Source organism: Callospermophilus lateralis, chromosome 1, assembly GCF_048772815.1.
Source record: "Callospermophilus lateralis isolate mCalLat2 chromosome 1, mCalLat2.hap1, whole genome shotgun sequence".
Taxonomy (NCBI): domain Eukaryota; kingdom Metazoa; phylum Chordata; class Mammalia; order Rodentia; family Sciuridae; genus Callospermophilus; species Callospermophilus lateralis.
Genome location: NC_135305.1, coordinates 102,728,821 through 102,751,872, shown reverse-complemented (window position 1 = coordinate 102,751,872; position 23,052 = coordinate 102,728,821). Strand labels below are relative to the sequence as shown.

At 36.7% G+C, this 23,052-nt stretch overlaps 1 protein-coding gene across 1 annotated transcript in view; it reads right to left on the bottom strand.

The window, feature by feature from the left end:
* Abca13 (ATP binding cassette subfamily A member 13) overlaps positions 1-23,052 on the bottom strand; it is a 427,810-nt gene that overhangs the window by 392,111 nt on the left and 12,647 nt on the right. Inside the window, exons 2-3 of the mRNA XM_076864534.2 lie at positions 14,414-14,507; positions 12,384-12,507 (exon numbers count right to left, since the gene is read on the bottom strand). Of these exons, the coding sequence (XP_076720649.2) occupies positions 12,384-12,507; positions 14,414-14,507 (218 nt within the window). The remainder of the gene's footprint in view (positions 1-12,383; positions 12,508-14,413; positions 14,508-23,052) is intronic.

Sequence of the window (23,052 nt, the reverse complement as noted above, 5' to 3'; positions counted from 1 at the left end):
TTTAAAAATAGGGCTCCTGGAAATGTCTTCCTGCTGTGATGTTCAGAGTGAGTGACCACCTGGAAACCTGTTAAAATCACTGACTCTGGGGTCTCCTCCCTGCAGTTGCCACTCACTGGGGCCAGCTGCTCTCCCATGAGTATATAACCCAAACCTCCCTGCAAGTCCATCATAGACCATTCACAGATTCATCTAACATCATAGGAAAATGCAGACTTTAATTCTGACTAGAAAATGAGAACATTGCTACATTTTACTTAACTTTGCAAATGTCATGCATAGAAATAAATGTGATATACTAGTAAACAAGGGAAAAGATTCTTATGACCTTGGAAATCAGGACTGTGCACCTGTTTGCATCTAATCTCTAGGAATTTCGTTTTAATCAGTAAAACTACTGATTTGAAATCAAGTAGCAAATCACATCACAAGTTGCTGAAAACTTGTTAAAGTTACAAGTATCCAATTAAATTAGAATATCCAAAAAAGGAAAAAAAAAACACATAAAATTGAGGAGAATAGTTCCTGATCATAGAACCTTCTAGATATTTTCAATTTCATGTCCTTACAAATGAGAGAAGATTCAAAGTGGATTAACAGTCATCAATATGTAAATCTACCATGAAAAAATAACATTGCTTATATCACGAAGAATTAGAGTAAAATCCCTTCCACAAACATTGTCATTTAATCCTCGTGACCTATCATAAAGTCTGAGCAAGTTCAACAAATCTGTACTGAAGAATAAAACAAACTCAGTGCCTTTTGGGTCACATCCCTTTTAAAGAAGAAGAAGAAGACCTAAATGTGTTTGATAAAAGCAACCAGACTGTGAGCAGCAAACCAAGTCCAGACCACAGAGATCACATCCTGCCCCAGGAGGCTGCTGTGCCCCATGGAAATCTCACCTTTCAAAGTGTGACCTTCCACTTGAGTGGGTCAGAATTGCAAAATCACAAGAAGAAATTACTTGCTACTTCTCTGTAGAGGCCTTGTATTAAAAGCTAAGAGTGACCTCTGAAAGCCATAACTGTTGATTCATGCTCCCATTTCTCACCCAAACATAGGCCCTTCCTGGGAAACCACCCAATTATCAGATTATAGAGATGGATGTAATTCAAGATGAGTTTCCCCTGTAATAATGAGCAGACTTTATGTTCTTTTTCTCATTGTTATTTCAAAAGAACCTCAGTGTGTTATTAAGACTGGATTACAAATTATTACCAGCATGAGAATTGTTTATCACAAAAGAAAATACTTAGAAAATCCTGGATTAAATGTTGATGAGAGAAATTCCTGAGCACCAGAGAAATATAGCAGTGCAACAGGACCCAAGGCGGAGCCATTTCTTCCTAAGTCCAGTTCCTTACTTAGACTTCTATTAGGTAATGCTTGACTTTGCCAGGTAGGTACAAAATTGTAAAGGGAAGAAGTGAGAATGAAGAATGCAGGAGAAGGCCACTTGGCAGAAATGACCAAACTTTCTCAGACCTCAGACTAACACCAAGAATCACCCCTCAAAGGTCCAAGGGCCAAACATCACACCTAGATGCATCCACGCAATTCCACAAGGGACCTGAGGATGCCCACTGTGGGAAGGGCCTCGGAAATCATGATATAGGCCAATCCCTCCATCTGTAGATTTGGAAACTGAGATCCAGTGAGAGACCCCCAGTAGTCAAATTACTGTGCAAATAATTTTACCCTGGGAAAATCATGTTTAAGATAAAATCATGATATTTTGTCCACCTAGCAGGGTGATGAAAGCATCTCTGTAAATTAGAATGTGGGTGAGTAGCATTGCAACAAGGACCTTGAGGTTGCTGCTGCTAAAGAATGCTGACACTTCACTTGGGCCTGCAAATGTAAAAATTTTTTTTCCATTTTACAGTTGTCTCTTTGGCTATAATTCCAAGACCATTTGCTCTGATTCTCACCTTGAGTTGCAGGAACAACAGGTCTGATTGATAAATATGTTGTTAAGAATCAAAACTGCCCCCAGAAAATTTTCTTATCACCTCCCAGAAGTCCCCACCTGAGCAATCCTGAGATTGACAGTTTGGCCAAGACTGCTTGACAATGCACCCTTCTGCTGCCCTTGTGTATTTAATCTGGAAGCTCATGTCAGTACCCCCCAAGACAGGGAATCCCTGATCCTCTTTGTCCAGTATAGCTATGCAGGCTGGCATTCCTTTCCTGCTTTTCATGATTCCTCTTTCCATTTAATTTTTAGGGTTACGTGACCAGATCGGATTTGATGGGACCCCCCAGAGTTGGTCCTCTGACCTCCGACTCCAGTAACATCAGTAGTATAATTAATGCAGATCTGAGATGCAGTCTCACATAAGAGCTACAAAGACAAATCAGCTATGGAAGCAGTAGGATTTTTCTCTCTTACAACTTTTACTAATTTTTACTTATTAATTTCTGAATAGAAAAGTTCTTATTGAATTAGAATTATTTCTAAGACAACCAGATCCACAGGCAGAAATAATTTTTATAAGAATTCTGCTTTGGGATATTTCTGCTCCCTCTCATCAAAGCCAGTGAGGAAATCTCTGAGTGGAATTCTTGGCAGAAGGAGGGCTTGCCAGGGAACGTGGGACCCCAACCCTGGTCATCCACCTGTAACTCGGGGCAGGGGTTCACACAGGGCAGGGAAACCTTGGAGGATGAAGTATTTTTCGAAATCTGTAATCAGCCCAGGACCAAAAGGAGAAGTGGAGTTGAGAAACGCTCATCTGAGGAAGGAAAAAAAGAAAGCAAGGATTCTTCTTTGGGGCTTTCTTCAGGTCTACTAAAAATAAATAACTAAATAAATCATATAGATATCTCCAAACACTAGACCAAAAACAATGGCTCTAAGTACTAAATGGTGTGTCAAAGAAGAAAATAAAAATGGAGTAATAGTATTAGTTCAGGGCACTTAAAGAGAGCCAGGAGGCCATTGTTGGTCAAGTTTTAAGCATGTCCACATGTAAGTCAACTTTCTTTGAATTGGGCTGTAGACATACCCATCAGATGAGCAGAGGTGAACTTTTTTGTTTTGTTGTTTGTTGTTTTTGTAGTACTGAGCTATACCCCCAGCCCTTACTATTTTTTATTTTGAAACAGAGTTTCCCTAAGTTGCCCATCTTTGCCTCAAACTTGTGATCCAGGGTCCCTCCTCAGCCTCCTGAGTAGCTAGGATTATAGGCAAACTGACCTTTGGACTGGGCCAGACCCTACTTTCCTGAACATTGTCAACCTCTGCTGACAACCCCCTTCCCCAGGCCACCCAGAGATAGGCTGCTCACAGTCCTTTTCTTAAAATGTAGCTTCATCAGCACTGGTCTTAATTTCTGACTAATGAGTAATGTAACCACCACTACTCATTAATAAATGCACACACACACACACACACACACACACACACACACACACACAGATGCATGCATGTAAAATGGATGAAAACTGATAAGGCCTGTAATCTACCCACCAGCATTGTACCACTATCTATTTCATTTTTTTATATTGTGCAATGCCATTATTTTAGTTATCTGCTTGGAAGGTGTTATGGTTTGTATGTGAGGTGTCCCCCAAACGCTCATGCTTAAGACAATGGGAGAGGATTCCAAGGGGAAGTGATTAGGTTGTGAGAGCCTTAAACTAATCAGTGAATCCCTAATGGGATTAACAGAGTGGTAACTGGTGGCAGGTGGCATGGGCTGGAGGAGGTGGGTCACTGGGGGAATGGCTTTGGGGTATATATTTGTATCTGGCAAGTGGAGACCACTCTCTCTGCTCTCTGATCATGGTGTGAGCTGCTTCCCTCCACCATACTCTTCTGCCATGAACTCTGAGATATGTCCTATATGTCAGAACGGCAGAAATCCAGAAGTTCAACACTATCTTCTATTGGCTTTATTTGGAAAAGAGATATCCTCATATTTTAGAAAAGGGAGTGCAGGTTATCACAATTCCATAGAGGGTCATTTGGAGAACACCAACAAAATCAAAGGTTTTATTTAGCTCTTGACCTGCAATTCTACTTCTAGGAATACTCCTACCAATAACAATTTACTAGCATGAATTATCATAAACCATTAGAATAATATACAGTTAGTAAGTCAATAGAGAAAAATGGAAATAACATGAAACGCTTAATTTACATAAACAAGGCAATAAAACAAGAAAATGGGAGTATAAAAGATATGGCACAAGTAGAAATTAAGTAGCAATATTTAAATCTAGTGTATTAACTATTAGTGACCTAAAGATAAGGCAAACATTGTCAGGTTATGCTATTTTTAAATATAAAGCACATACAGCTGAAAAGTAAGTAGAAATAAAAGATCATGCAAACTCTAACCAAAAGAAAACTCCCCTGAGTATATAAGTATAAATATGAGTAGATTTCAAAGCAAGGAATATAGCCAGGAATAAAGAGCTTAAATATGATCATATAATATGTATTATATGTTATTTAGTATGTTGCATATGTAACAAAACCTATTATAACCATTATGTTGTGTGCATACTCTATTGTATACGTGAATTTGCCTGTCATTCTGTCATTATAGGTGAGTCAATGAAGAAAATATGCATGCATGTACATCAGCTCTTCAGAGTATATGAAGCCAAAACTAATAGAATTAAAACAAAAAAAAGAGGGACTGGGGATGTGGCTCAAGTGGTAGCGTGCTCGCCTGGCATGCGTGCGGCCCGGGTTCGATCCTCAGCACCTCATGCAAAAACAAAGATGTTGTGCCCGCCAAAAACTAAAAAAAATAAATATTAAAATTCTCTCACTCCATGGAAACGGAAGGAAACCCTCATCGTTATACGAAATCACATATATGAGGTTGTGAGGGGAAAGGGGGGGAAGGGAAAGAACTGAACAACAACAGATGAGGTAGAGAGGGAAGATGGGAGGGGAGGGGAGGGGGGATAGTAGGGGATAGGAAAGGCAGCAGAATACAACAGTCACTAATATGGCATTATGTAAACATTGTGAATGTGTAACTGATGTGATTCTGCAATTTGTATTTGGGGTAAAAATGGAAGTGCATAACTCACTTGAATCAAATGTATGAAAGATGAAAAAAATAAAAAATAAAAAAAAAATAAAAAAAATTCTCTCTCTCTCTTTAAAAAAAATTATTTAAAAAAAAGAAAATGACTTTTGTGATTGGAGATTTCAATTCCTTTCTCAGCAATTTATAAAGCACATAGACAGAAAATCAGTAAGATATTGATGACTTACACAGCATTCCACCCAATGACAGCAGAAAGCAGTCTCTTCAGATACATATTAAATACTCATCAAAGGAGGCCACAAGCCAGGGCCAGAAAACAAGCCTCGACAAACTGTAACAAGCCAAAATCACCTGGGATGTACCCCGACCACAGTGGAATTAAATATAAGTCAATAACAAGGATTTCAGGAAATTTTTCAGATACTTTAGAAGTCAAACATCTGACCTACAAATACAATCCATGGGTCAACAGTGAAAACACGGTGAAAAATCAGTCAATTTTTTGGACTTAATGCACATGAAAACACACATTTCAAAATTTGTGAGATGCAAAGCAGTGTTTAGAGGGGAATATACACCTTTGGGAGTTTGTATTAGAAAGGCTCCACAATAAATGGTTTAATTTAAATAAGGTAGACATAGAAGAGCACAATAAATCCCAAAGAAAGGAGATAAAAGACATCTGGATAAGAAAGGAAAATTTTTAAATAACAGTTTCACATGATATATCTAATCATGTACATATAAAACCTGAAGAACATATTTTAAAACTACTAAAAATAATTACTCATATTTTGAAAAATCTAAAAGTAAACCAAAAAAACATGAAATACTTAGGAATATATTTCATGAAACATGTATAACACTAAAAACTACAAAGACATTCCTGAGAGAAGTTCAAGAAAACTTTAAATAGACATTGCTTTTTTGCAGTACTGGAGTACTGGTGGATAAAGCCAGAGGGCGCTCTTCCACTGAGCTACATCTCCAGACCTTTTGTTTTTTTTTTTTTTGAGACAGGGTCTTGCAAAAATACTGAAGCTGGCCTCAAAATTGCAATCTCCCTGCCCCAGTTTCCTGAATCACTGGGACTACAGGCATATGCCACTGCACCCAGAGACAAACACGTCCCACTCATGGATTAGAAAATTTGGTGTCGATAATAATTCTCTTCACACTTATCTATAGATTAAAATGTAATCCCCTGGGACAACATATCGCTTTACACTTACCTGCATAGCTATAAGCCAAAAACCAGAAGTATAAATATTGGTGAAAATGTAGAGAAATTGAACCTCATTCACTGCCAGTGAGAAGGAGTCACTTTGAAAAACCATCTGACAATTTTTAAAAATATTAAACAGAGGTTAGACAATCTAACATGCATCAAAACACAAATAAAAGCACACCTATGCCCCAAACTCATACATGAATATTCTGCCATTTCTTACAATATCCAAAAAGAGGAAAGAACTCAAATATCATCAATGGATAATAGATAGATTCATCAGTATAAAAAAAAAGAATGCAGTATTGACAGATGCTACATCACTGATGAACATTTTGCTCAATGAAAGAAGCCAATGGTCAAAACATTTAAAAAATAAGTTTAACAATTTCTACAAATATGAAATGTTCCTAGAGAGACAGAAAGTAGATTAGGGAAAGCCCAGCACCAAGGGGAGGGAAGATTGGGGGAAACAGAGAATGAATGCTAAGGGATATAGATTTTTCTATTGGGGGTGATGAAAATTTTCTAAAATTGTTTGTGATGATTAAATTCATCTATGCACAATTCTGAATATGCCAAAAACTATTGGATTGCACACTTTAAATGGGTCAATTATAGTATTGTAAATTAAATCTCAAAAAGACTTTTTTTCTGGAAATATTATCTCCATAAAAAGCTGACTTTCTTGGTACAAATTAACAAGCTGATTTTTTAATTTATATGGAAAGCCAAAGGACATAAAAAGCCAACATAATTGTGAAAAGAAGCGAAGTTGAGGAATTTATATTAGCTGATTTATGCTACCTGATATTAAGACTTTCTCTGAAGCTATAGTTACTGAGGATTTTAATCTAGGGAGAGTGGAATCACAAAGATCAATGAAATGTGGGAGTTCAAAAAGAGATCTTCACACTGTCATCAGATCCACTAATTTCCACCACACACACAAATGTATTTTGCTGAAACAGGATCATCATTTAAACAATCATACCAGAACTGCATATCTATATGTAAAGAGAATAAACACCAATATTTACTTCATACCATTTTCTTAAAGAAAATGTAGGAGAAAAATCTTAATGATTTTCTGTTGGGCAAATATTTATTTAATAGAGAAAATACAAAAAAACCCCAGAAAATAAATTTAATTTTATCAAGGTGAAAAGTCTTTGCTCTTCAAAGGATAGGTCAGAAATTGGAAGAAAATATTTATGATACACATCTGACAAAAGACTATATCCAGAATAAGTAAAGAACTCTGAGAATTCAACATAATCAAAAATAAAATATTAATGATGAGATTTGAATAGACACTTCACACACAAAAATTCAAATGGTCAGCAGTCACATGAAAAAATGCTCAAGAACATTCATGATCAGGAAAATGCAAAAAAAAAAAAACTACAATTAAATAAAATTATACAATCACATAATGACTAAAATTAAATAAATTAGCACAATATCAAGCACTGGCAAGGATGTAGAACAATGAGATCTTTCCTACTGGGGATTGAACCCAGGGTCTTGTGCATGTTAGGCAAGCACTCTACCACTGAGCCACACCCCCAGCTCAGCTACTTGAACTCTTATATATTGATATTGTCGGTGTAAAACTGTACTTTTGAAAATAGGGTAGAAACTTATTATAGAGCTAAAAGTACATCCAAACCATTCTGCTCCTAGCTATTTTCCAGGAAAAAAAAATTAAAGTATCTGTTAATACAAAGACTTTTTTAATGCTCATAGCACCTTTCCTTGTATTTATTTATAAATGGACAAACTGGAAATAACCCAAATTGTCCAGAGATGAGTGGTGAATGGATAAAGAAAGTGAGGCATATCCAAACAATGAAATGCTACTTTAGCAAAGGAATGAATTACATTTTTTAAAAAGGAATGAATTACATTTTGCTGGCTGAAAAAAAACAAACTCCAAAGACATGTCTTTTATATGAATTTCTAGAAAAGGCCAATCAGACCTAGATAACAGAAAGCAAACACTTGTTGCTTGAAACTGGGAAAGAAAGTGAAGCTGGAGTAGGTTCAGTGGGGATGGGGCACAGAAGAATTGGGGGAAATAGTAGAATTGCTTTGAATTGCTTTACATCTTGATCATGATGGTGGTTACACAGGTGCATAGATGGTCAAAACTCATCAAAATATATTCTTAAAAGCATAAAGTAACTAGGAAAATAAATAACAAAAGATAGGCCTGATCTTCATAGGGGTATAAAACCCTACAATCCTATATTGAAATACACGAAGAAAAAGTAAATTAAATGATATATTAAGATTGTATTATTCAATACTAAGAATCAATTTCCCCAGCTTTCCACTAAATTACTGAAAGGGGCTTGGAAATAAACCCTGGGACCATTGAAAATGACCGTTTCTCAGTGCAGAAGTCAATGTGGATCATCATGAGGAAGCAACTGACCAGCTCAGGAGCTGTCTACATACATTAGAGGAAGGACCTTAACTATGGGAAGTCTGGGAGGACGGGGACAATAGAAAAAGAAAAGTGGAGGACTCCATGGAAGACACTGAGATACGTGAGGGGAGATACTGATCACTGTAGAAAGGGGTTCCAAGGGGGAGGGATGGGGCAAGAAGTCTTCCTCATCCTATCTCCAATATCAGTGCTTCTCCATGTCAGCAAAATCTTTTGGAAACAAGAACAACCAACCTAAGTGCCCTTCAACCAATGGATGGATAAAGAAAATGTATATGTATGCACAATTATTTATTACTCAGCCATAGAAAAGAATGACTTTATAACTTTTGCTGGTAAATGGATGAAACTGGAGACATAAGAGAAACTTAGAAACCAAGGGCTGAATGTTCTCTCTGATATGTGGGTGCTAACACACAACAAGGGCAAGGAGAATATGTGTTCATTGCATTAGACAAAGGGGAATGAAGGGAATAGAGGGGGTGGAAATAAGAAAGACATAGAGTGAATTAAACTTTCCTATGTTTATATATGATACACCACCAGTGAAACTCCACATCATGTAGCACCTCAAGAATGGGCTCCTAACTAGAATAAGTTATACTCCATGTATGTATAATATGTCAAAATATACTTTACTGCCATGTGTATCTAAAAACAACCACAAAAAGAAACAAGGATCAAATTCTAGCTGCTTTGGATGGAGGAAGGAAGATTCAGCTCCTTGGAAAGAAGCTGGACTCTGGGCCCAAGAATATTATAGAGACTAATAATAAGATTAAAAGAGTATCTGAAGAATGCTAGCCGAACTAGGAAGCTGAAAGGTAAAGCAGCTGCAGGCAATGGTCAAACAAGACTGAGAAGGAGGCTGTGGTTACCAAGGGGCAGAAGAGCCTTAAAGTATCTGGTGCTGTTGACAATGGAGAAAAGTAAAAATGAAAATGTTGGTGACCGCAAAACAGGAGTTGTTGGAGTTCACTGGGAAGTGGTTAAAAGGTATTCCAAGGAGCCAGGAGTGAAAGACTCAACAGCTGACCAGGTGAGAGAGCAGGGCACCAGGCACTGTTGAATGAACATGAAGAACCGTCCAGCATGGCTAATTGTGTCAATCAGCTCTGAAGACCTGACTGTGGGAAGGGAATGGAAGGAGCTTTAGACAGCACGGGCATTTTATAAAGCATTTTACATTTGCTTTTATGCTCTCTGTTTTATCTTAAAACAGGAACATTCCCTAACACTCTGTGGGAACACCCACCTAATCCGCTGTAGGAAATGGTTCCTGTTTTGCTCTGAAATCCTCTTATTAGAGTGAAGGGGAAGCCCACTAACACCCGGGAATGAGGAAGCTGGTTTGCATAATCATAACCCACATCACCTGATACCAGGGATTTCCCTCCACAGTGAACTTTGCCCAGGGAAAAATAAAGTCATGAAAATTCATGAACTAACTTAACTCAAATAATGTTTAAGTAGCCTTGAAGGGAAAACATTTGTTTTCAGGTCTAGTTAAAGTGAGACAATTAGCACAGAAAATAAACAGAAGTGACTATTTGTTTATGGCTTTGAGCTTCAACCGAATTCACACTTGAAAAGATAAAGAGAGCAAAGGAGAAGTGAGGATTGCCAGTGGCCAGTCTGAAACCAGAAGCAAGCCTGACCAGTGCATTTCTTTGTTCTTCCTTCTCTTTCTGTCTCACTGTTCCCTCTTTTCTCACTTATGATTTTCTTTCTCTATTTCATCTTGCATTTCTCACACCTTGCCTTGGGCACTGGCAGACACTGTGAGTAATTTTATTCTTGGTTTTTAAAAATCAAAGGTTTAGTGAGGCTGGCAAATTATTTAACTGACTATCATGATGGCAATGTGGTGTGAAGAACTCTCATAAAGCTGATTTTGAAATCACTGAGTTTCTGCAAATTGGAATAAGGATGTTGAAGAGGAAGAGCATGAAAGAAAGGAAGGAAAGAGAGAAAGAAATTTCCTAATGTCAAAAAGTATCTTACAGTTGTTATAACCATTGTACTAAGAATTCATTATTAACTCCTTCTGGTTGTATGTGTCTGTGCCCTGTATCATACTAGATTATTTTCCCTGAATATCCAGCACAATTGAGGTAGGTAAGTGAGAAAGTTGAGATGCAGAGAGATTGGTTAGTTGTGCAGATTCACAAGAACCAAAAAAATCATAGAGCCAGGAATGTGTGTGTGAAAAACTCTTTCCATTTCAAAATCATTTAAACTCCCCATTCTGTGTAAGGTACAGATATAACACCTGAAATAAAAATGCTGATAAGCCTGAGAATTCCAGTGTGCTTCCCAGGAAGAAAGAGTTCTGCATGTATACTTTCTCTTCACACACACAGACACACCACACACTCACACACACACACACACACACACACACACACACAGAGAGATAATGGGACTTTTCAATATTATAGTCTTATACTTGACATTTCAAATGATTCTTTGCATCATATGTTTACACAGCTTTAAAACAAACGCACCTGCTATGATCTGAATATCTGCTTACCTCCAACTTCACATATTAAACTGAAACCCCTCAGGTGATATAAGGAGATGGGGCCTTGGAGGCATTTAGTTCCTGGAGGTGGAGTCTTTTAAAATATTATTAGTGTCCCTGTAAAACAGACCACAGAGAGACCCCTCCAGCCTTCCCCCATGTGAGGACACAGCTAGAAGGTGTAGTCTGTAAGGAATGAATCCTCACCAGACACCAAATTTGCTGGTTCCATAATCTTGAATTTCCTCAGTCTCTAGAAGCGTGAGAAAAAAAAAAAAGTGTGTGTTTCTTATAAGCCATCCAGTTTATAATGTTTTGTTATAGGAGCCCAAATGGACCAAGATGGCACCTTTTATAATTATTATACAGTTGTGTCCAAAATTATCTGGGAACTTTTAGTTTTCTTCTTGTAACTGAAAGTTGAAAGAGATCTCATAAAAACATTCACTTCATATTTAAATGCCTTAGACTGTTAATACCAATGAGTATAGACATAATAAAACCTACACCTATGCCTAATAAATTCATACTATCATGAGAAACTAGTCACTTTTTCCCATTCTTTACTCCACCTGGGAGAACTTTCCAGAACATTCCAAATCCTCCACTTTAAGTATATTCACTTTGACCCTTCTCACTTGAAAATATCTCAGTCCCCAATGCCAGCTGATGCCACAGGCAATGTCAGCATAACTCAGCATTGAGAGAATCAGAGAAGGCATCATACCTTCCCTGCAGTCCAGTTACGTGACAAGATAGAGGAGAAAGAGTTGACTGATCTCAGTTGAAGACAGAATCCCAGTAGGTAGCTCAAAAATTGCTTGTTTGGGGGGCCCTTGACACCAAAATAAAAAACTGACTAAGCAAATAATTTTGAAGTCAGAGTTTAATGGACAGAAACAAAAGATTGCATGCAAATGGGATTTGCTCATCAGTATTTGTTTTGAGAGTTTCCTGCTAACAGACACTAACCATTAGTTGGAGTCATTATTATGTAAAATTTGAATTTAATAAAACCAATTTTCTTTAAGTTCTAAATTCTGCACTTTCATGATCTCCTGATCTGTCCCAAATTATTAAGGCTGTCCTAAGAGCCAGCTTTCTGCTATGTGCATCAACTTCCCAGGAATCTGTAAAGGATGTTTGTGTGTCTCTTACCGAAAATGGTGATCCAGGGACTCTTCAAAGCTGGAGTTCCTGCACTTTGACCCCGTGTTACAAAGAAGTCCTTGGACAAAGGGCATAACACCCCGACTGGGCAGATCACGGGGTTGCAAGTAACCTGGACACAGATGCAAGGAAGAAATGAGTCCATACACCTGCTACAAGAGGTGGAATACCTATTAAGTTAGAATTATAATATGTAATATTAAATTATTATATTATTAACCCTCTTATTAATTTGAAAGTTGCCTGAGGACTCCATCCAAAACCAAAAACTCTTTATACCAAACACCTCTCTTCTAGGGTCTACATACTTCCCTGTTCACGAAGTGGCAACACCTCTGTTGTACAGCCAGTCCCCTCAGGCAAAGCCCTTTGCAAACTAGTCATAGATGGAAAGAATAAGAATAGATGCTTTTTCCCATCTCATGTAAGTTAGGAATGTTAAAGTTTGAGCAAAAGTTCTGAGTTTAGTGCAACTTGATTTCTGAAATGTTTATATGTAGTTGTTAAATACCATATGATGCAAAATTGTTTTTCTTCACTAGATAGAATCAAAGACTTTTCAAACATTGCTACAGTGAGCTAGCTTCCTTCAAAAAGTACTGATCACACATTCCCCAACCCTACCACCCTTCTCTTCATGGAAGGGTGGGAACAGTCATCCCCCGATGACTGCAGGCAACTTGGATGTCACTGATCATCTATGCTGTAGCATATGAAACCCTGGTGACAGCCAGAAGTCTAGTTTGGTCTGGGAGATTCTCTCACTTCCCAAGACATGGAGACATACTCTGCCTGGTATTGGGCATAATGTTTGCACATAGAAGACATTCACTAAATGTTTAATGATTGAATCAATGAACAAACATGAACAAATGAATGAAAAGTAAAGTTTTGGACTTTTAAGCTAAGGGGAAAATGGACTTCTTAGCAGATGCATGGTTCAGTGTTATAGAATAGGAGATCTTAAAAGGGCTGGAGGTCATATCTCAGCAAGGAATAGGAGGTGCATTTCCCTAGCATAACTTCTGTATCCCATCTCTCTCAAGAATGTGTCAAGAATAGTACCACCACAATGGAATATTGGGTCAGAGATTAAGGACTCTAGCCCTGACCCAAACATACTTGTTTCCCGTTTCCTATGTGGTTCTATAAAGGCAAAGGAATACCTGATTCTCTGTCTTATCCTCAATAAGGCCTGGGACACAAAAGGCACTAGAGAAATATTTGCTAAATAAGCAAATAAATAAATCTATAAAATAAGAATTCTGAAAAACTTTTCAGTTTTTCCTGAATGGAAACTGTCTCAACCTCCAATACATAATACAGTCCTCAAACAACAAAGAACAATTAGAGCCATTTTTTCCCTATATATAAAACCTAAATATAAGAGACAACCTATTTTGGACAAATCCCCAATATTCAATAATCATTTATTCAAGAGAAATTTGCAGAGTAGACCACATTGTATACATTTCAAGTGGCATAGTAAATGGAAACAGAGCAGGCCATTGTTTCTCAAGGGATGTTGCTGTTGAGGTTTCAAATCAGACAGACAAAATGGTCTGACAGATGTTCCCAGAGCACAGAGAGTTATCAGTGATGGTTTATCAGGACATCACCATCATAATTGCCATCATCATTGCAGTCTCCACTGTCTCCACCATCACCACCACCATCAGTACCATGTGATAAACTGAAATGTATTTCCCATCTTTAACCTCTTATTCCACTTTTCCTACATTTAAATGTCTTATATCCCTAGGTCCAAATTGATTCAGTTTAGTTGCAAGGATAAAGCTGTCTGCTAAATTGAGCAAATGTGTGACTACCGTTTTTAATTTTAAAAAATCCAAATTGCTACTTATTGGCATATACCCCAGATGAACTGCTACTATTAGAATGGAACACTCTTCATTTATTCCACTCATAATTCAGCATTGATGAAGAACAGAGGGATGAGTACTCTCTTATTTCTCTGAAGGTTTGTAATCTAAAAAATCATATTAAGTGAAACTTACAACTGTCTCTATGTCTGGGAGGTTCTTGGAAACGAAGTACTGTCAGAATCATGAACAGGATACAAGGCCAGAAGAATTCTGCGAGGGAAAGGACCTGAGAAAATATATATTGTTTAAAAAAAAGTGCTTGAATAAATTGCAAAGCATTACAACATTTCCACCTCTTGAAGGATGATCAACAAGTTAGTTCTCCTTTTAAAGAAACTCATTGTCACTCCTACTACAACAACTACTGGGACAGAAGTTCCATGATAGGCCCCAGTTCATTTGTCGCCTCATCCTGATCCATGACTATATCATCTCCTGCTCCTTCTCACACCAGGCCCAGCTTCTGGTTTTTCCAGATTCAATCAAGGATTATTTGTTCATGTTTAAATAATTTTTTTTCTCTTCAATGACTTTCTTGAAATTGGAATAAACTTCGAAAACTGTTAGAGTCAATTCTCTAGACACAGACTATCCAAAATAGTTACCAAAAAAGAACTGTGATATTTGGTACAAAACTGAATTGTCAAAGAGAAGAGAAAAAGAAATGCCATTTTTGACACATGGAATGTGGCTCTTGCTTTACTGATTACAGTACATATCATTTTTTTATTATTTTTTTATTTATTTTTTAAGTTGTAAGTGGATCCAGTACCTTTATTTTATTTATTTACATCTGGTGCTAAGGATCAAATCCAGAGCCTCACACATGCTAGGCGAGCACTCCACTGCTGAGCACTCCAGCCCAGTCCATATCATTTTATAAGTACAAAAGTGTACAGCCAAACACAAAACAGGCCAAGCATAGAATTAATTCATACAGCGACTTGGAAATCTGCAAGTTAAGGGTGCTCAGTCAACCCCAGCGGTGTGTCTTACTGTTTCGGACCCCAAGTTACAATGCTCTAAACTAACATGAACTTCTGGGCTCTCTGGTTCCTTTGCACCTTAAACTGCCATTGCTATCCCCCTCTCTGTAAAGTGCAGGCCGCAGATCTAAGTGTGAATGTGTGAGTGCGCTAGACCTAAAACTCAATCCCTGATGTAATTAACGGAGAAAAGAAATTGCCCTATTTGAAATAGTGTATGAGGTGTTGGGTCAGAAAATATAACATGATAAAAAGTTCTCTGGGCTGTACTGAAACCCAGTATCACACATTCTGATAACAGAAGATCTGGAGGAGGTTACCCTCTGGTTCAAGGGATCATGCTTAAAACCAGAAAGAAATGTCAGGAACACTCAGAAGGCTGCAATTTATTCAAATCATTTGGTCATTCTCTGTAAGAGTTTTTAAAATGTATTAAGAGGATTGGGGTCAAGAGGTGGTGGGGAAGGATTCTATAATTAATTCTGACTGAGTATAAATAAGCAATACAGAAAATATACCTCATATTAAACAATGATTTGTTACCATTAAGGGAAAAAATGATAATTTTTTTCATTCATTTTCAATGACATTGATTGCTACTGTTAGAACAATGGGTTATAAAGAAATGGAAAATCATTTGTAGACCTGAGACTCTTATAACAATTTTTATATTAGAAATAAATAAATATGTATATGGTTAGAAAATTTTAAAAGTACAAAAAGTATACAAGCAATTGTTACCAAAAGCTGGGTCCCTGTCCCCAGTGCCAATCCAATAACAAGGACATGGTTTTGAGGAAAAGGAAAAAGAAGGTTGATTGCTTTGCTAGCAAGAAAGAAACACAGGGGGCTTCTGTCCCAAAGACTGTAATTCTGCCCATCAGCAGGAAGGAAGGGAGTGGGCTTTTAAAGAGATGACTCAAAGGCCACATTCTACATGTTCTCTGTCTGGAGATGTGATTCACTTGTCAATTTGGGGGACAGTCATTTCTGAGGTTTTCCAGTATTCCCCAAAGTCTGGATTACTTTGTTCCTATGGTAGTTGGTACTCAAGGACAGATAACTCTGCCTAGGATGGGGAAGATTTCCCTGAGATTACGGAGGGGGAGATATTGGGGAGGAACAGGGAGGGAGGAAAAGAAAAAAACAGGTCCATTTAAAAAATAAGTTGCAATGGCGGAGGAGCAAGGGTTTTATTCAAAGCATAAAGTGGACCACTGTTACACAATCACCCAAAAGATAAATTATCTTAGCTTTCTTAATTCATTTAAGAACTATATATAAGCATAAGTAATATTTTCAGAAAGAATTTACATATCAAAACTTATGTATCTGCCTCACTACTATTAAAGACAACTTAGTCTTCTATTATAGAATTATTTAACCAGTTACCTAATTATGAAATTTGCGTGGTTTTCTGTTTGGGGCCCATACTTTCATGAGTTTTCTTTACTTGTTTTGCTGATTTTTGTACATATATCTATGAGATAATATTACTAGACCAAAGTGTATGTGATTTTTAATCTGGATTTTTAGTCTGAATAGAAAAAAACTAAAATTCCTTCATTAAAAACTAAATCAGGGGCTAGGGCTGGGGCTGGGGCTGAGCAGTAGTGCACTTGCCTGGCATGTATGAGACACTAGGTTTGGGTCTCAGCACCCATATAAATAAGTAAAATAAAGGACAAAGGTCTATCAACAACTAATATATATATAAAATAAATCCTCATTAATTCTGATCAAACTCTCAGTAGCACTTAAGGTTAAAAATCTTTTAATTTTTGTCAAACTTTTATCAAACTGATATGCAAAAATAAATAACTTTTAATTATTGAGATCAATCATTTTTAAGAAGTATGTAATAATTCCTTATATAATACTCCCTGCTCTTCTAGGTACCCATTTTTCTATTAAATTGTTTTTTTTCCTGACTTATAAATCATCATTTCTTGTCTTCTAATTAAATAATTTACACTTTTCTTAGCCTTAAGCAAATATTTTCTCTAATTTTTAATTTGCCTTTTTATTATCTAAATCTTTCATGCAATCAGCTTTTTATCTTTGTATTTTTAGTGTCTTATTTATTTTCCCACATTCAAAGGCAATATAAGTTAAAGGAGCCTGCCAAATTAAAATAGCAGGAACTCTGAAACTACAGTCAGTCTCAAAATCAATGACAAACTTCTAGTTTCAAACAACACAGTTTTAAAAAAAATACAGCTCTACATATTATCACTAAAGTTCCTCCGAGGATCTGAAATAAAAACAAAAGTCTAATAATTACTTTGGAGGCTTGTTTTGTTTTGTTTTTTACAAGTTGGTCACTGACCCTTTTGAAAAACATAAGTGGGAAAATCTTCCATTGTTCTGAATTTGACACTACTCCATTAAAGAGAAAAGCATTCAGAAGGTGAGTTCTGCAGTGTCACTGTCCTTTGTGAGCAAGTGAATCACCTCCTTTCATTAGACTTTCTCTGTGGAAGCATGAAAGTAGCCTCTTTTTCTCATCACATTTTTATAGCATGGTTCTCTTCTCAGGTGTCATTATTATCCTTGGATCTTGTTTAACATTTCTAATCTTACCACTGTTTAATGGGAAGGATTTCTGATTAATTTTTAGGAGCTCTCTCTCTCCCACTCCAGGCCCCAGTACTGACTTCTGAATCCAGATATCTGATCTAAGCGGAAACAAGGGCTTCAGTGCTGTTCACAGGCACCAGAGGCTGATGCTACCATGACTTCTGCTCTCAACAAAAGGAATCACCCATAGAACTTACTGGTGCTTACAAAGAACAATGGTCATCCTTCTGAATAACTATGAAGCCCTCTATTCTTCCAGTAGGAGGGAAACTCCACAGCACAGTGAATGCCCCATTTACACCTGTGAGCTTCATGCCCCTGCACTACCTCTCACTGTGACTTTCTCTTGAATACTACGACTCTGACCCACTCCCCATTCCTGTCATACCCCAGCCCAAATATCAATAGAAGCCTTTCCTTTAGCACAGTTGAGACCAGATGACATTCAGGGAGACCTTAGCAATGCCATGCATTAAAACACGCATAGATCAAGGACCTCAGGTGGAATGATATATGGAAACTTCTTCACAGAATTTTCCTTGCCCCAGACAAAATTAAGGGGGGAAGAGGAAAGAAATTAGAGGAGAGAGGGAGAAATTTGTCTTTGCCTGATAAGAGAAAAAAGAAAGAAAGAAAGAAATTACAAAGATGACAAGAAATAAGTTTCCAGAGCAGATCAAACAAAGCCCACATGATTCTTTTCCAATTTATCCCAGAGTCTCCAAAGCCATAATGGTCGCCCACACAATCCTGGTGGCCGTTCCCAGGACCCATGCTTATGGAGATAACATCCCACACCAGTCTCCCGAGAAGCTGAAGAGAATGAGCAGACAAGAGTAGTAAGCACTGAAGCTGATTCTTCCAGAGAAGCCTCGGCTACACATATAAATATGAAATGAATCTACAGTGGGGGAAAAACTTCCTCAAACGAATGGAAAGAACACAGTATAAAATATTTAACAAAATGGCAAAGGAGAGTGCAGAGCCCAACTAGTCTAATAAAGGTCATGTCCCATCTCAAATGGGTCCCCATTCATCTCCACTATCACCTGGACCTTCCTCCTGCCAAAGAAAACAGCAGAGTCTAGCAGGCTCAGGGATCACCCTAGAGACTGCAGAAGAAATTAGATGAGCCTCAACTTTATTCAAAAACAGTCAAGAACAAGTATCATACTTTGACTGGGCTGCCCAAGTATGAGTCAGATTAAAAGAAATCAAAGCAGCTATCTCAACACACTATGGATAGAAACTAAGAACAGTGCAAGCCAAAGAAATACATAGAGCATGACAGAAAAGAAACTCAAATAGGAAGAAGAATTGATAACTGCTTTGCAAAGAAGCATGGTTTAATTAGAGCAAACAGAAAACAAGAGCTCAAAAAAGATAAATGCTAAGAAAGTTTACTCATCTAAAGAAAAATAACAAAAATAATCACTGTGAAATTTTAACTGATTTAGAAGACACAGAAAGAAAATAGACACTATTTAGATTTGAACTGCTGGAATAGAATAAGGTGGAGATAGCAATAGTGATCTTTTAAAACATTTTTAAAGGCAAAAATATTCACAGAAAACCCAACAGATTTGACAAACAAAAACCATGCAACATAAGGATAGCTGGCATTCCTAAAGCAGAGAATTCAACAAATGGGGAGAAAAAAATGCTCAGAGATATAAACCAGACCACAACAGAGAGGAAGAGTTTATCTAATCTGAAAGAGCCACTACATTTTAGAGAAAAAACAAATTAAGCCATAGTTGAACTATGTGTAGTGAACTTCAAACTTCTGATCTTCAAAGGCAAAGGAAATATAGGTATTCAGACAGGAGAAAAGTCACCTCCCTAATAAGATGGAGAAGATCAGTCTGATCTTAAACACTTCTTCAAAACACTCTACACTAGATGTCAATGAATCTATATTCACAATATTGTAAGAGATAGCAAGTGGGATTAAGTACATATATGAAAAGTAAGTATGTGATTATATGTAATATGGGAAAATTATATGTGATTATATATAATATTAAATATATGTGTGATTTATACATATACATACATATAAAATACACATCCAATTGCCATTAAACAAAAAAACATAGTGAGTGTATGTGTGTGTGGGTGTGTGTATGTGTGTTTCTTTTTCTTTTTTTTTTTTTACTCTTTTTTTTTTATTGGTTGTTCAAAACATTACAAAGCTCATGACATATTGTGTTTCTTTTTCTCAGTGAGGAAAGAACCCAGATAATATGCTAATCTTTAGCCCCAAGAGAAAAAAAATACTTGGCAATGAAATTTAGCCAAAACAAAACAAATAAAATTTAAAATTCATCTATAACACTTCTGCTTTCAGTGGTGTGCTGGCTAGAAACAAACATTGCATTGCTTTGTTTACAAGATATACAATAAATCTCCAAAGAACTAAGAGGAAGAGAGTGACCAAAAATATTCTACAAAAAAGAAAACTCATGAGCTGAATCTTAAAGTGTAAGCAATCAGTCACAGGGGGCAGGGGACGAGTTCCCTCAAGGGGAATGAAGGAAAAGAGGAAAAGGTAATATGTTAAAAACTCAAGGCTAGGAATTTTTCTAAGGATAGGAAAAACAGAAATCTATGAATAAAAGAAATGCAACTTTTACCCAAAAACATAAACTCAGACCAGGGGTATTATAACAATGTCAGTTCTACTCAGCGATCTACGCGTCCATTGCAATTCTGTGATTCTACACAAATTGATACACAGGCTCAGTGAAATTTCCACTGGAATTCTAGTAGGTTTGGTTAGTTTGGGCTGTTGTTATACTTAATGAGCTGATCCTAAAACATATTTAGGAGAACAAAGATCAAAGAAATTCTACATAATTTTCATCAACAGGTTGAAATAACTCATCTTCCCACATGTCAAGCTTTCCAAAACATGATAGTAATTAAATTGACAGTGTACCATTCATTCAACTGTAAGCAAATCAACCTATGAAGTGACATAAAGAAACCAGGAACAGAGCTGTGTAGACACAGAAACCTGATGTATTTTAAAAGTAGTTGACAGAAAAATAGAAGAGAATTTCCTATTCAATAAATTGTGCCACATAATTGATTTTCCTGACAGTGGGGTGGGAAGGAAGGGATGGATTAGATCCTTATCACGATGGGATACAAAAGTCTTAAATGTGAAAAAAGAAAAACAAAATTTTAAAACGTTTAGACAAAATATACACTTATGCTTTGTGTCTTAAACAAGACGCAAAACCCTTTAACATAAAGAAAATTAAACTATATTAAATTTCAAATCTCTGTTCTTTAAAGAGGGTACTTAAAATGTAGAATCTATTTCAACATGCATAAATGACAGTGTAATGTCTAGAATACATACAGATGTCTAAATCAATGAGAAGGAGATGATATTACAGAAAACAGTCAAAAGATGTAAGAAGACAAGAGTAAATTATGAAATTATCAATATAACACAAATTCAGTTCCAACAAGATGCCATTTTATATCCACCAATTTGGGGCAAACTAAAAAGTCTGACAATACAAGGGTTAGGCAGCAGCTAGATCAACAGGAACTTTGAAATACAGTTTGACAATATTAATAAGTAAGTTGGGGATTTGCAAATCTTTGAGCCAATAATTCAACAAATATATAATTGGTTGAACCATATTAATTTACTTATACTACACTGTCTTTAACCTAATAACACAGTCATTGGAAAGATCTTCAACACTTGAACCAAAAGGTATGTTCAAGAATGTTTACAACAAGATATGGCAACAGAGAAAATTTATAAGGAATATTGTTAAAATTATAGGTTAAAACATAGAACATATTTCAAGATTTCAAGTCCCATAACAGGCTTATGCTATTGGCAAATTCCCGTTTCATGTAATAGGATGCTTTCAGATAAGTGGGAAGAAATGATTATACCTATATTGGGTGTTAGGGTTTAGATGTGAGGTGTCCCCCAAAAGCTCACATGTGAGACAATGCAAGAAGGTTCAGAGGAGAAATGATGGGGTTGTGAGAGCCTTAACCCAATCTATGATTTAATCCCTAGATGGGGATTATCTGAGTGGTAACTAAAATGGTAGAGTGTGGTTGGAGGAAGTGGGAACTGGGGGGTGGCTATGGGGTATATATTTTGTACCTGGAGAATGGAGACTCTCTTTCTGCTTTCTGATGACCATGTAAGCTGCTCCCCTCCACTACACTCTCCCACCATGATGTTCAGGCTCACCTCTAGCCCCATGGAATGGAGCCGGCCTTCTAGGGACTGAGACCTCTGAAACTGTGAGCCCTCAAATAAACTTTTCCTCCCCTAAAATTGTTCTGGCCAGATCCTTTAGTCACAACAGCGAAATAACTGACTAAAATACTGGGATCTGTCTTGTCACTTCAACTGCTGCCATGTTTTTTTCCTTCAAGGTACCTTGTCTGAAGAATTGAACACACAATTCTCATCCAAAGAGTTTTCTTTTTTTTCCACTGGATTGTTCGGGGGCATGGGCATTGTGCTGACATTTTTTTTTAATTTAAAAATTCTTCAAAAATTGTAGACGAGATGGTTGAACTTATATTAATTGTTTTCTATATTATTATTTATTCTTCATTTTGCATCCTAGCTACCAGAAGAAAAAGAAAGCCACAGCATATAAGTAGGAAGAGTTTGTTCATACCAAGGTATGTCAGCCCTGACTTGAATTTGGAATCCTTACTCATTCATAATTTTAAAATTATATATTATTAAATGTGATTTTTGACATACTAATTTTTATGCATAATAAAACATTAAAAAAAAAGAATGTTTACAACAGCATTATTTATGAATGAAAAAAATGGCAGTTATGTAAAACCCATTGATAAAAGAGCAGATTAATAAATTGTGGTGTATCAGAGCAATAAAAATATGTATATCCTCTCATAAATTCATCAGGAAATGTATATCACATATCCCCTGCGATAGGGACTGGGGAAACAGCATTGAACAAAGATGATATTTCCTAAATTCCTAATTTCCCAAGATTGAATGAAATGTACAGGTTAAACATCCTTAATCCAAAAATCTGAAATGCTCCAAAATCCAAAACTTTTTCAATTTGCCCATATCATATCACAAGTGGAAAATTCCACACCTTGAAATTTTGCCTCTCGCACAAAATCATTTAAAATATTGTATAAAATTACTTTCAACCATGTGTATAGGTTTAT